The sequence below is a fragment of the Pezoporus wallicus genome, unplaced genomic scaffold (genome assembly GCF_028554395.1).
Source record: "Pezoporus wallicus isolate ANWC-B61680 ecotype Strahan unplaced genomic scaffold, APGP_CSIRO_Pwel_v1 contig_8403, whole genome shotgun sequence".
In the NCBI taxonomy this organism is placed as follows: domain Eukaryota; kingdom Metazoa; phylum Chordata; class Aves; order Psittaciformes; family Psittacidae; genus Pezoporus; species Pezoporus wallicus.
The window spans coordinates 183,150-197,864 of record NW_026641953.1 but is presented as its reverse complement, the minus strand read 5'-3'; the positions used below and the strand labels follow the sequence as shown (position 1 = coordinate 197,864).

At 44.4% G+C, this 14,715-nt stretch overlaps 1 protein-coding gene across 1 annotated transcript; it reads right to left on the bottom strand.

The window, feature by feature from the left end:
- Window positions 1-132: 132 nt before the first annotated feature.
- RTRAF (RNA transcription, translation and transport factor) lies at window positions 133-12,825 on the bottom strand. Its single transcript, XM_057426319.1, has 8 exons — window positions 12,752-12,825; window positions 11,748-11,872; window positions 10,159-10,258; window positions 8,870-8,956; window positions 8,252-8,340; window positions 5,156-5,224; window positions 1,222-1,270; window positions 133-488 (listed from the first exon to the last, which is right to left on the bottom strand). Exons 1-8 carry the CDS (start codon window positions 12,810-12,812, stop codon window positions 334-336), a joined length of 735 nt encoding a protein of 244 aa, XP_057282302.1. The 5' UTR covers window positions 12,813-12,825; the 3' UTR covers window positions 133-333.
- Window positions 12,826-14,715: the final 1,890 nt, after the last annotated feature.

The window sequence follows — 14,715 nt, the reverse complement described above, 5'->3', positions numbered from 1 at the left end:
GCCAGGGGCAAGCTGTTCATATGGCAGGACCTCAACAAAAGAGGAATCTGCAGAGACTTAGTGTAACACTCCCATCTCAACACAAAGCCAAACACAATGAAAAAGAAAAAGGCTCATTTGCCAACTCAGAGCTATTCAGAACAATTTGTCTATTTTCCCCAAGTTCATTTATTTAAAGAAAAATGATAATTCCTTAGAAGTCAGAATTCCATTTCCTGTTTTCTTTCAAAACAATAAAATAATACCATTTCAAACTGCATGCCAGGGTTGTACAGAGCTGTATGTAGTTCCTAATTGTACTAAGTACACAAGAGACTAAAAGCTTTTCTCTGTTCATCTCCCGACTTTCCCCAGTCTGTGGTCCGTCTTGGGATCAGCAATAATCGCCTGAACTGCTACAATCGCTTCATTAATTTTTGTTTGCAGCTCTCGGAGCTCCTCTATATGCAGCAGTCGGAGAATCTGAGCAGCTTCATTGAGAACGGCATCTGGGTGAGTCGCAGAAAGAGAAGTCATATCGAGCATTTTCATCTGACATGAAGGACTTAAGTAAAGCTTAGTCAAAGTTAACGCTCTGCACTTTGTTCATGCTTGTAGTTTTCATACTTGAAATAGGAAGCAACTTTCCCTGCTGCTAGAGAGGGACCGGGTGCTCTGCAAAACCTTGCTCAGCTCCCTGTAGCCCTCGCCACAGCCAAGTTCAGTCAGTATGAAACAATCCGAGTAGTAATTTAGACGTACACGGGGCAAAAATGAAGCCAACCTAGAGGCGTCCCAGGTCATCTGGATATTGCTTACAAAATAACCTATCAGGTCATACCAACTTGTACTGTTTAGGGTTAGATTTGAGGTAAATTACGGAACTAAACCACAGGGAAGCAGCACAGGGGTCCTCTGCTGGTAGAAACACGATTTACACCAGTCGTGAGATGCATTCCTCCCACTTGCAAACGTGGCTGCCATTAAAAGCTGTTATTTAAACATTACTCTGAAACAACATATTCCACAGTTAAAGATTTATGCTTTTCTGTTCCAAAACAAAATGCTCAGGGGTGCTCGTAAATAACAATCTGTGAGGGAACAATTCTTTCCACTACAGGGTTTTTTACTGTACACATTAGCTACATCTTTGACAGCAATATACTTTGTCAAAGGCAAACATCAGTATTTAGAAGTAACATGACGAGACTACTTAGAAGTAACATTAAGAGAATTGCTTACCTCCTGTGTCAAAACCAAGAATGTGTTTCTCTAAAGCAACAGGCAAACCCTTCAAAAAGAAAAAGCATATTCAAGTACAATTAGAAACATCATGCTGCATATTTGGAAAATAAAATCAAGTACTACAGTGGGTAGCTCTGGAGGCCACTTGAGTTTTGCTTATATAGATGTGTGTGACAACTTTGAGAAGTCATCGTGCTTGATTACACACAAGTGCTTTCGTGTCCCGAAACATCAAACCCAGAGTATTTGTAAAGAAAAATCTTCATGCTTAATAATGCCCCGACTCGTCAAACAAACCCCATTGGATACAAGCTGCCCACATTCAATCCTTAAAAGGCCAACAGCAGTACTGTGAGAGAACACCCAATCCAGCAACATCACTACCCAGACAAACAAAAAGCATGCACAAACCAGACTTTCTGAGGAACTAGTGCCTTCAAACAGCTGCCAGCTTTCAAAGCACTGCCTGATTTGAAAGAACTGTAAAAACACTCCGTAATCAAGTGAGTTTCTCAAGCAGTGAACTTGCAACCTCTATCAACATCCCCAGAAGCATTTTCTCAAGTGTTAAGCTTAGGAATAAAGCTAAATGTTCCATTTTCTAAACACTTGCTTTATTAAGACAGTACAAGGAAAAGTTTCATTAGTGGTCATTACCAAGTACTGCTCTCTTTCACTCTCTCCAGCTGGAGAGGAGCAGTCATGCTAAACAATCACTCACCATGTTACAACGTGCACATCAAACTAGAGTTCAACAATGCAAGCCTTACAATCTGCTTCTACTACCTCTGTAACTTTTATTTCCAACATTTGCCTCTGAGCATTTGCCAAATGTCTTCCATTTGGCACAACAAAACATTCAATACTATTAGTTTCTACAATGATGGAGTTCTAAATGTTCTAAACAGTGAGGATTTATTTTAAAGGCTTTATAGACATGTAAAAAAAAAAAAATCTGAGCTGATCAAACACACACTAAATACAAAATAGTGACCATAAGTCATTGGAGTTACTCCATTTTCAAAGAGTGGTTCTTTTTCATGGCTTCTTCAATAAAATGGATGTTCAACTGCTATCTTAAAATCTAACCCACTTGTTGATAAGAACACCACTAATCACAGAACAGTTTGAGTTGAAGGGACCTTAAAGCTCATCCAGTTCCAACCCCCTGCCACAGGCAGGGACACCTTCCACTACACCAGGTTGCTCCAAACCCCAACCCAACCTGGCCTTGAACACTGCCAGGGATTGGGCAGCCACAGCTTCTCTGAGCAGCCTGTGCCACCCTCACAGGGAGGAACTTCTTCCTTATAGCAAATCTAAATCTTCCCTCTGCCAGCTTAAAGCCATTGCCTCTTGTCCTGTCCCTACATGCCTCTGTCAAAATCCCCTCCCCAGATTTCTTGTTGGCCCCTTTAGGCACTGGAAGCTGCCCTAAGGTCTCTCCAGAGCCTTCTTTTCTCCAGGCTGAACAAGCCCAACTCTCTTAGCCTGTCAACATAGCAGAGGTCCTCCAGCCCTCAGAGCATCTTCATGGCCTCTGTATTCACAATTTCGGACAGATTCTTGCAATATCAGACTTCATACATAAATGTTTCAAGAAGATAATTTTAAACATAGGGCTGCAAATTGCTCCTTGCCACCCTGGTGTGTTCTCAAAGCCACACAAGCAGCAAAGCATTGATTCAGTCAGTTCTTTGTGGACAAATTCCCCAGGGTCACTACAGGTACCTCCAACACAGAGTGACCACAGTGCCACCTTCAGAGGTGGTCTTTTGAGGCATCCTTAGATTGAGAAATGAAGATCACCTTTAAATCTGTAACTACACAGACTGCTTAATTTCACAGCCACATTCCCCAAACATTTAATTTAAAAATGCTGCACAAAACACTTGCAATGGGCAAACACCCGCCCGGTAACTGGAAGCATCAACAGTAAAACTAGATTCTCTGAGGTGGCTTCCAGATTTCAGAGATGGGGGGAGAAATTATCCACTTAGTTGTGTTTTCAAATATGCCCCAGGTATAGCCTTTGGGAGCATCCTTACAGTGATCCCAAAGGACATTTTTGTACTTGATACTACCTATGATACACTACAAGCCTGCCAGTATAAATCTGAATCCTGTCTAGACATGATAGTACATTGAATTACCAGCCATTCAAAATGTAATCTAAAAAAGGCCAAAAACCCCCAAACCAAAAAACAAAGCCCCAGCCACATGTGTTATGTCTTATCTTGAAATAAGTACCTTGATAACCAAACAAGATAAATCTCATTTTACTTGGTGCATTTAAGCCACAAGCACAGCAGTTTAAGTTTCCTCACCAGAGTCCCCATATATATCCTTCAATCAGAGAACATTTTTCTCAGTCTATTTTTTCTTTTCCCCACTCTATCTTGATATTGCCAGGCATGCTACTCATGACATTTTGTATATAAAGCCGTCTGCCATGCTGCAGTCAGACATTTATCACCTGCTTCCAGGGGCAAGGCTTAATATACAAAGCGTCACTGGCTAGTATTTTGGCATTAACAAGCCAGCCAAAACCAGAAGAAGAGGTTTATTTTTCCTCTCCTTTTATCCTGCAACCCAGCTATTCCCTCTGCTTTTAAGCAATCTTCTTCATTCATCTGCTACATTACAATGTTGATGATTGCTGCTGGCACACAAAGCTGTTTTCCCACCTTCAATCCCCCGCCTTTTCTCCACATCACTTGAAATTTAGCATTTCTAACGAGAATAAACTCCCAGTGTCACGTACCATAGTGACATATCAACCTAAGCCCTGACGATGCTCTGAACACCTACCGAATATGAACAATTCTTTGTCAAGAAAAGAATTCAATGTTCCTCAAAGCAGCTAGCTCGGCCAAACACAGAAAATCCCATTCTGATCCCTGCATGTCAACTGTGCAGCCATGTAAACAGCAAATAAAAGCGGCTTTTTATTATTAACATTTGTTATCGAACATAAAATGAACACAGCGATCTCAGCTGCTTTCATATTTTCCTGCTCGCTTAACAGTTTTATGGGTATATAAACCCAAAGCTTTGATGTTCCAATGCTTCTGGAAATCACTGCACTACAACTTAGAGCACCTGGGATTGCTACTTAGTACATAAACAATATTATGGCAATAAATAAAGCATGAACTGTTCTGAGCAGCTGCTAGAAAAGATAAAGGGATCTGCGCTCTTTGACCAGACTCAGTTTCTTTAGCAGGGACGCTTCTAAACATACACCTGCACGGCAAGAGGGGCCACCTTCCCTGCTGCACCCAAGAACTAATGCAGCAGCTGCTGTGCCATATATCAGAGGGAAAAGCTGGAAAACTGGGATGTTTAAGAAATGACAGTCTGAAAAACCACAGCCATCATCTAGAACATCCTGCTTGTGGTTAGAAAATAACTCTGCAAAATCTGAGGTTTAAGTGCAGAAGTTTCTTTCCTCACCTCTTTTTGGGGAAGAGTTGGACATGCAACATTCTATCCCTCAAACACACACAAGGTGTACACGAGGCCAAACACTCCACAGAAGGAATGTTTCAACCTGTTTATGCAGCCAGTGCTGCTGATTCTGAGGAACAGCTGGATCATACATTTGTTTGCACGCTGCCAGCCTGCTACACTGAACAGTAAGGGTAATCCTCTAGCAAGTAGCTAGGCAGGGAACAGCTAGTTACTGATATATCATATCAGTATACCTCTTTGTATTCAACTGAAACAAAAAAAGCTTTGCAAACTACTCTCCATAATCCTCTGGGTCTTTTCAAATCAGGATGGCAAAGATAAAGCAAGGTTCCACCACCATCCTAAACAAAGTGTTTAAACAGAATTGGTTTTGACTGAGATGACAGACATTTATGCTTACACTTCTTCCTTTGATATGGAACAACTGGCACTAGACTCATGCAGTGTATATACAAACCTCCTTGGACTGACTGGCCTTCGCTATGGCGTCCTGCGTCAAACGCTCTTGAACCAAAATGCGAATTGCCTAGGAAAAACATTGAAGGTGAGAGTCCCTTATTTATGTCTTGATGCATTTCTCTGCAATTCCAAGGGAAACATTATAACCCAGCATCACCTCAAACCCACCATTCTGTGAGAAACTTCTTGGAAAACTCAGACCTTATATGTTTTCAAACAGCACTATACTTTGCAAGTAGTATTATCTTACACAGATGTTGTTTCTTTGGCTGTGGGAATGAGCTTAACCAAGAGACAAGGGCATCACACTATTCATTTCAGGCACTGATGGGCCAAAACCTGCAAGGTACTAGGAACAGTCATAAAGCTTGTGTATTTTAGAACGGAGAATAAGAGGCTCAGGGAAGACCTTATTGCTCTCTACAACTATCTGGAAGGAGGTTGTAGTGAGGTGAGGGTTGGTCTCTTCTCACAAGTAACAAGCAATCGGAGGAGAGGAAATGGCTTCAAGTTGTGCCAGATAAGGTTTAGGTTGGATATTAGGAAAAATGTCTGCAGCAAAAGGGTTTTTAAGCTCTGAAACAGGCTGCCCAGGGAAGTGCTGGAGTCACCAATCCTGGAGGGATTTAAGAGGTGTAGATGTGGCACTTAGGGACATGGTTTAGTGGTGGACTTGGCAGTGCTGGGTTAATGGTTCAACTTGATGATCTTAATGGTCTTTTCCAACCTCAATGATTCTATGACTACAGAATGAGCTAATCACAATCCCAAAGCAGCAGCACCATCTTTATTGTTCCAAGAACACACACCTTTAATGCTGCAGCAACATAGCTTCTTCAGGAAACAAATCCTGCTATCAGCATCTTTTAGTAGGTGCTGAACTATCTTCCACATGAGAGAGAAACCTGGAGCAAGGCTACGCACCCAGGTTTTAAAAAAGACTGAGAGCAGAAAGGAATTATTTTTAGACACAGGAACAAGAACAGCCTTGATTTTAACAATCCTGCTGCTCATCTCTTTCTACTGGCTCCAGTACATAGCATGAAATCGTATCGGAGCTATCAGTTACTGAAACCTACAGCTGTAAACGCCTCTAAATATAACTGAAGGAATACCATGCAGGCAGACTTCCACCAGAAGAACTGGGTCTGTCAAACACATTCCTCAAACTTTCTCTGATAAGTAGCCAAATGTGGCAGAAGCAGTCTTACTGCTTCATGTTTTTCTCCCAAGATTTCTCCTGGTTCTGGTCATGATTAAAGCTGAAATGATACTTCCAGAAATCTTTCTAACTGAAGGGAGTAGCCTGGACAAGAGTGATTTGATGAGGAGTTTAACTTTAAATTCCAGCAGTGAAACCAGACCCTGTGTAAGAATTTTGAGTGCCTTTTGCATTAAAAAAGGACATCCAACTGTGTTACACAGATGCTTTCTGATGAACTTCCCAGATTTAAATTAATAAAATAGGAGTCCAGATAGCTCTTTGCCCACTCCGGTCAAGGTCTGGCAGATCTGTGGCATGCTTGCACCCTCTGGCCTCCCCTAAACATCCACTCCCCAGTGTCCAAGCCTGAACAGGGATCATAAATTCGCTGCAAATGTGCATACTGTGGTACAAAATTTAAAAGGTTTCGCTGTCACACCCTAATAGCATCAAAACCTGAAAACTAGCATTGCTATTGGCCCTGTAATATGAACTGCCATTGCAGAAATCCATTCTCACTGTAATTAAAAGCAAGAAAATTTCAGGCTGGTGATTTTGCTCAACCACTTCTGTCTGAGAAAAATGAGACTAGAAATGTACCAACAGTGACAAATGTAGACAGCAGAAACCCCATTCTGGTCACTTCAAGCTGCTAGTACCAAATTAGATGGTACTAGATGGTCCTACCCAGATACAGTTTGTTAACCTTGAGACAATCCTGTAAGCCCACCTGAAGGAACTCTGTCTAGTAAGGGCTGAGCTCATGCTGCAGATCCTCAATTTGACCATTCACAGGGTCTCTTCTCTCTGATACCCCTTTTCACTGATTTTTGCAGGGGTTTAGGTCTGGAGGTTTTTTGGTAGGGGGTTAATATATGAGGTCTCCACCATTCTTCAAAGATTGATGAAGGGTTCAAAGGCTAGTTTGGGAAAGCGAAGGAGTATACCAGGCTGAAGAGAATGAGAAAGTGATTGATGGGATAACTGCAGGCTGTCATTTCATTAAGAAACCAGGCTAGGGTGGTAACACTATTAAGTATACCTCTTATAGACTTACACACTATATAAACTTCACTGCCGACAGCATTTAGTTCCTTAAAAAAGAATTTAGAAATTATCACAGGTGCTGTAACAAATGGATCTTATTGTTTTTTCAGTGAAATGAGTTTATTTCGGTGCCAAACAAATCTAATTTCCATATTATGGCAGGATCAAGTAGGAACTCAGGATTGCTAGTCTCAGTAAATTCAGTACTTCAAAAACAGTACAGGTTCGACCCCAAATTTACAGCTAACTATGGAGTTCCACCAGTAAGTTACAAATTTTCTCAGTCATAAAAAAGATGCTTTAGAAAATTAATTAGCCTATTAACCACATTTAAAAGCCATGATTAGTTGTCAAATTAAATTCACTTCAGTAATGACAGAGTCAACAGTTCATAGGACAAAAAGAGGAGGAAGAAGCTTTTAACTGTGGTTACTCCCTAGGATGTTTGTTTTGAAAAACAGCCTTTCCATCACTCAGCTTCTATGTCTTCAAGTTTCAATTAATTGCTAGCACTAGAATACAATCTTCTCCTTTGAGCATGTTCCTCAACACTTCTGAGGATCATTAAAAACACAAAGAATACTTCAAATCTGGAACAAAAGTTCTCAGTGTTGGAACTCCAGTAACTCAGCTACAAATGAACTGCTTACCAAGATAATTATCCATTAATTCCCATGATTTATATTGTGTTCTTATATGCTTGAACAGACACATAAAGGATGAGTTTTACTTTCTATTTTTGATTCAAAAGTCATAATTTAACTCTGCACCACAAGCTATTACACATGTATCAGCCCCTGGGGAAAAGAAGGAAGAAAGAAGGTATAAAACTGTGAAACTTACCTTAAGCATTATCAAGTAATCATCATGTCGCTGAATTTGAAGGAGATTACCTAAAGCCATCACTCCAGCCTTGAAATCAGGATTATTCACTGTAAAAATGATCATTATTAAAAATATGCGCTAGATTAACTGGCTCCAAAAGGCAAAACTGCCTTCTTGACTCCCTGGTATGGGATTGTTCTCAAAGATGGGTAAAGCCATGAATAAACAGCAGTGAGCAACAACTTAGTTTAGCTACAAAGCAATCAAAGTGTGCACCAGGCTTCATAATCATGTTGCAGAACAACATCCAAACAGAAGCAGCATTGTTTTCAACACCAAATACACTGCGTACGTTCTAGTGTACAATAAACTGGTGTTAAGTCTTTAAAAATAAAGCAAATTATACAAATATTAAATTGTGGAAACAAGTAACTCTCAAAACACTGTTCACAGAGAGGCAGTTTCAGCCAGCAGTCAAAGAACATATAAACTCTGCATTCCTAAAGCTTTAAATGAGGCTTTAAAGAATTGTATCTATCAGAGTATCAGAACAGCTTAAAGTCTGAAGAACACCACATAGGCCACGGAACACATTCCCACATGATGTACCCATACGGTAGGTTGCTGCACACTTACCATCCAAGTTAATCAGCGGTTCTGCAGTTTTTGCTGTATTATCAGTATTTTTTGCACCATCTGGGGTAGAATCCTTATACTTATCAGCTGTTAAATTAAGAAGCAAACACGAGCACCATTAGAACTAACGACAAAAATAACTAGTTATAAGTTTAGTACCAAGCTGTAGTTTGCTACAGCTGTATTTTTGAGGTGTGGTAATTGTCCAGGAGCCTTCTGGGCTCATACACTGACATTCTGGAGTTCCCTACTAATATGTCCAAAGGCTGCCATTCTAATGAGCTACCCCAACAGCTCCCATCTGCAGCTCCCATCTTGTGTGCTATCCAAGAGCAGCAGTAAAGCAGGCTCCACACTTATGCAGGACATCCTGCTCTTGATTAAGGGTCTTCCTACAGTCTTCATCACAAAAGGCAGAACAAGCTGCACTGACAGTTCTACCACTTCAAAAATCCATCATTCCAACTAGCATTGGCCCTCTGCCTCAATCAGCAGTGTATGGAGGGCTCAAGAGCTACAGACTGAAGCTGGTTCTCATCAGTGAGTACAGCATTTCCAGTGAAGGCATTGTTTTATAGGCTGCAGCATTCATCTACAACCCACACAGGGGTTTTCCAAGACCTCCTGGCTCCTCCATCTTTACATAACCCTGAGTCACAGGCAGCTCGCTTTCTCCATCAATGAAGGAATGAGAAACAGTTCTACAGATTGCAGGTATTTAAATCCCATCCCTGTCCTAAGCAGAGCTCAGCCCTGTCCAAGGAATTAAAGGTAACGGAAAGCAGCACTTTGGCTGTTATTATGTTTGCCACCAGTAATTACATTTTTATCTGCACTCTCACTATAAGGAAATGAGCTGCTGCTGACTGTTGAGATTTAACTCAACCTCTTCATAACCTTGCCTTACTTCCCAAAGGTTCTGCATCTACTCACTGTAAAACAAGGCTCTAAGAATAACTTATTTGAATAAATGTAGTACTACAGAAAATGCATTTAATACACTTTAGAGTAAGCTCTCATAAAGGCAATCCCATAAGAAGGGTATAAATATATACAATGGGTTTTGCTATATCCAGAAATAAAGTATTAAATGCAAGTACACTACTGCCCTGTCCCACAGGAGCAGTAGTTCACATCTGAACATGGTGCAAAACCAAGCAGATGAAATCATATTTTCTTTTAAGAAAATAACATACTTTTGACATTGTGTTAATCTGACAAATACTTCCCAAAATTGAACAGAAAAATCCCGCTTCTCTATCATTTTGAAGTATTAAATTCACTCATACCATTATCTCCATACTCGAGCCTAACTGCTAAGCCGAGCAGCCAGTCCACTGTTTCTTGTCGCTCTTGTATTTTGAAAGGACAGTTTACATCTTTCATATACTAAGGAGCAGAAAGAGGAGAAAACAAATAGCTGTTATGGACCTGCACAAATTAGGGAGGAGCACAGAACTGTTTTGTTAATAGTCACTTTCTCACAGACCTTACAGTAGTTAACAAGAAGCAACATTGTGAAATGTCCTGCTGCAGCATCCCATCTATCTCACACATCTGAACACTCCAATCCACCAATAGCTCAAGTCTGCCATTTAGTGGCACCTGGCTTTTAATGAATGTTACTCATTGTCAGACAGCAACCAGAGAAACCAAAATGCCCCTTTATTTGCTATCTGTTCATGTATGCAGTAAGTGGAGGCAAAAGAAAGGACAGAGAACAAACCACAGCAAAAATTTACCATCTAAAGCAGGAAGGAGGAATGATGTCACAATGTTGATATAAGAGGATTCTGGGGGCAGCAGAAGTCATTTTTCCCTTCACAGACTGTGTACAACAGGAGGGCAAAATGTGGCTTAGACACTGTCCTTCTGAATCCAGAACACAGGACTCAGCCCAAACTGCTACCACGACTAACAAAATGTAGGATTCAGAAACATTCTGCTGTACCCCTTGGCTGGAAAGAGAGAAGTGCCCCATAGCCTCTACTTTGGCAGCCCAGAGGGAAAGGTCATCAGGGGCTGGAGAGCACCAGCAGGCAGGGACCTCCAGGCAGGCACACAGAGGAGAGTCTGGCCAAGCCAGGAAAGATACCACTGATACCACAACAGTGCCACCTGCCAGTAATTCTAACAGCATGTACATTTATGCATGTGATATTAAAACACTTTAGGCTCTTCCCTGCAAAGCACAAGCACTGTAACTCCAATCTTCCTGGGCAATGAGCAAAACACGCAGTTCCAGGGTTAAAAAAAAGTGAGATAAATGAGCAATGAGCATTACTGAGAAGCATTTCCAGCTCCTTGCAGGGCTGTGTTGAAAGAAAGCAAAGAGAAGCAAGAGGGAATGCTCAACAGCCTTGTGGTGACTTGGAATGCTCAATGAGCCTTCAGGAGATCACTCACTGCTTGCCACACCGAGTGCTTAGCAGAGGAAAACCATCTATCTGAAATAACAAGAGGTGATGAGATGAGCAGCCGTAGCTTTCTTGAGCAGCTTTCTTGCACAGGCTTGCAATGCCTACAAACACTTTAGCCTAATCCATTTTCCTTTTGGTTCGTAAGAATCATTAATGTAGAAAAGCTGTTTATTTGTAGTCAATCTTCCTACTTCAAGAACTGAATCATATCAGGCAAAAAAAAAAAAAAATCATTAGAATGGATACCCTACCTACTACCAAACAAAGCTGAATGAAAACTGTACAAAAAGTTCTACCATCTTAACTCCTACAGTTTGGTTTTAATAATACATTTAAATACCTAGAAATGCAAAAGTTCAGAGACGGGACAAACAGAGTCACTTACATTCCACAACTACAGCAGCTGTTAACCGTCATTTACATCATCATTTGGAATTGTGTTTGAAACAATGAAATACCTTTTCAAACGATTTGGGCCAGTCATCGCTGTGTATGTTTCTTAGGTTCCCTCGGTCTTCAATCTTGTAGTGTCTGATTTTCTGGTCTTCCAGCCAGACAATAAAATTTCTGAATTCCGTTTCATCTGTTGGGAGAAGTAAACAAAGCAAAATTTAACCAATACCTTAAAGGCAAGAACAAGCCCTTAACTTTTGATCTGGTTCACAAAAATACTGATGCCCTGGAGCTCTTTCATATTTTACCATTAATATACACATATATATATACACCTAACACTGAAATCAAAACTGATCAAAACTCAACAGTAATTCTTATTTTTCAAGCCAATTCTAACTGGCTATGACTGACTAACTACACTAAAAGGCATCAGCCAACACACTGTTTTTATTGGGAATGTAGTTATAACTTGAAGGAAAGGTGAAACAATGATAAATTCGGTTCCTAACACTGTTAGCTGGACACACGTTATATGTACCAGTAACACCCCCCCCACACCCAGCTGAGAGAGCTTTCTGGTGACTCCTGCCCCTTACATCACATAAACCAAGACTCGTCATAGGAGGAGACTAAGAACAGCAGCATCGTCTACCCCTGCATTGCAACTCTCATTCCGCTCCACCCGCGAACAAGGATCAAAGACACCGAAATCGCGCACGCCACGATAATGCCTGGGGTTCCCGGCTTTTCCGGCCTAAACTCGGTGCTTTTCCCTGATCGCTATGCTGCGGCTGAACTCTGCGCGCAGAGCGCTGCACTAAGGCTCGGAGCCCAGCAGACCCTCCCAGCCTTCACCTCCCTTCCTGGCTCCACCTCCACGGGGGACATGGAGACACCGCGGAGGTGAAGGCCGGTTGAGGCGAGGGGATACCAATAGGAAGGACGAGCGGCCCCAGCAATCCCCAGCCTCGGAGAGTGGCTCTGGGGCAGGGGGAGCCGGGTCCGTGGTGGCTTGAGGAGAGCGGCGGGAAAGGAGGGCTCGGGAGGAAGTCACGGCGCCCCTCACCCCTGCAGTTGAAGCCGGCCGGGTTGTGGTAGTCGAGCGCAGAGAGCTTGCGGCGGAACATGGCGGCACCAGCACCTCCGAGCGCAGAGGGTGCGCTGACAGCCGGGGACAGCGACAGGGGCGGGGCCTCGGCAGGGGGCGGGGCCTAGGGCGCGAGGGGGCCGGTGGGCAGGCGGCAATGGGCGGCTTTGTGGTGGCCGCTGTGCTGGGAGTGCTGGGGGATGCTGAGCTGTAACTGGAGAGCAGTGGGGAGCACTGGGCTGTACCGGGGAGCACTGGGCTGTACCGGGAAGCACTGGTCTGTACCGGGGAGCACTGGGCTGTACTGGGAAGCCCTGGGCTGTACCGGGGAGCACTGGGCTGTACCGGGAAGCACTGGTCTGTACCGGGGAGCACTGGGCTGTACTAGGGAGCACTGGGCTGTACTGGGAAGCACTGGGCTGTACCGGGGAGCACTGGGCTGTACTAGGGAGTACTGGGCTGTACCGGGGAGCACTGGGCTGTACCGGGGAGCACTGGGCTGTACTAGGGAGCACTGGGCTGTACCGGGGAGCACTGGGCTGTACCAGGGAGCACTGGGCTGTACTGGGAAGCACTGGGCTGTACTAGGGAGCACTGGGCTGTACCGGGGAGCACTGGGCTGTACTGGGAAGCACTGGGCCGTACTAGGGAGCACTGGGCTGTACTAGGGAGCACTGGGCTGTACCGGGGAGCACTGGGCTGTACCGGGGAGCACTGGGCTGTACCGGGGAGCACTGGGCTGTACCGGGGAGCACTAGGCTGTACCGGGGAGCACTGGGATGTACTAGGGAGCACTGGGCTGTACCGGGGAGCACTGGGCTGTACCAGGGAGCACTGGGCTGTACTGGGAAGCACTGGGCTGTACTAGGGAGCACTGGGCTGTACCGGGGAGCACTGGGCTGTACTGGGAAGCACTGGGCTGTACTAGGGAGCACTGGGCTGTACCGGGGAGCACTGGGCTGTACCGGGGAGCACTGGGCTGTACTAGGGAGCACTGGGCTGTACCGGGGAGCACTGGGCTGTACTAGGGAGTACTGGGCTGTACCGGGGAGCACTGGGCTGTACCGGGGAGCACTGGGCTGTACTGGGAAGCACTGGGCTGTACCGGGGAGCACTGGGCTGTACTAGGGAGCACTGGGCTGTACCGGGGAGCACTGGGCTGTACTGAGGAGTACTGGGCTGCACTAGGGAGTACTGGGTTGTACTGAGGAACACGGAGCTGTACTGAGGAGTACTGGGCTGTACTGGGCAGCACTGGGCTGTACTAGGGAGCACTGAGCTGTAGTGAGGATCAGTGGGGCACTGCACTGGCCAGTGCTGCACGTGGGGCTGGGGGGCACGGGCGCTTGTCCGCAGATGCAGCGCTGAGCCATGCCTTGTGCCCGCAGCAAGAGCTGTGCGGAATGCGGAGTCACAGGTTGCCCGTGTATGGGGGCTTTGAGGCTGTCCTTGGGAGGGTTGTGGTTCCTGGTCACTCTAACATGCCAGGGAGTCCCTCATGAAGTTCGGCAAGAGCAGAACTGACCTTTCAGGAGAGAGAAAAGCCAACCCAGCAGAGAAGGGGCGCTTATTTTCTCTTCTTGGTGTGTTCTCTGGGGTTTAGAAACCCAGCCTTCCTCTATAGCTTTCAAACCATGCGTGAGTCATCCTTATTTCACACAGATCCTTCCCAGCCTGGAGCTGTCTCAGCAGCTCCAACATCCTCCTGGGGAGCAGCAAAAGGGGTTTCTGCACAAGGAAGGGCAGGAGGAGAGCCTGAACACCGCCCCCCCCCCCCCCCCCCCCTCTTTGCCACTTCCATCTTGGAATTAAACCATTTTCCATGCGAATGCTGCTGCTGCAGGCTTTGCTCCCAGATATATTTCAGTCATCTCCTGGGGGGGGTTGTGTGGTTTATGGCTAGGAGAAGTTTCTGCTCTGGTGGCATCTTGCAGAAGGCTCTG

What these genes read in the sequence shown, in the direction of transcription:
- RTRAF (XM_057426319.1), bottom strand. Translation starts at nt 12,812, where the DNA reads ATGTTCCGCCGCAAGCTCTCTGCGCTCGACTACCACAACCCGGCCGGC. An exon ending in GGCCCAAATCGTTTGAAAAG is followed by an intron (nt 10,259 to 11,747) that starts GTATTTCATTGT and finishes TCTGCTCCTTAG; the next exon opens with TATATGAAAGATGTAAACTG. An exon ending in GCTCGAGTATGGAGATAATG is followed by an intron (nt 8,957 to 10,158) that starts GTATGAGTGAAT and finishes TTAATTTAACAG; the next exon opens with CTGATAAGTATAAGGATTCT.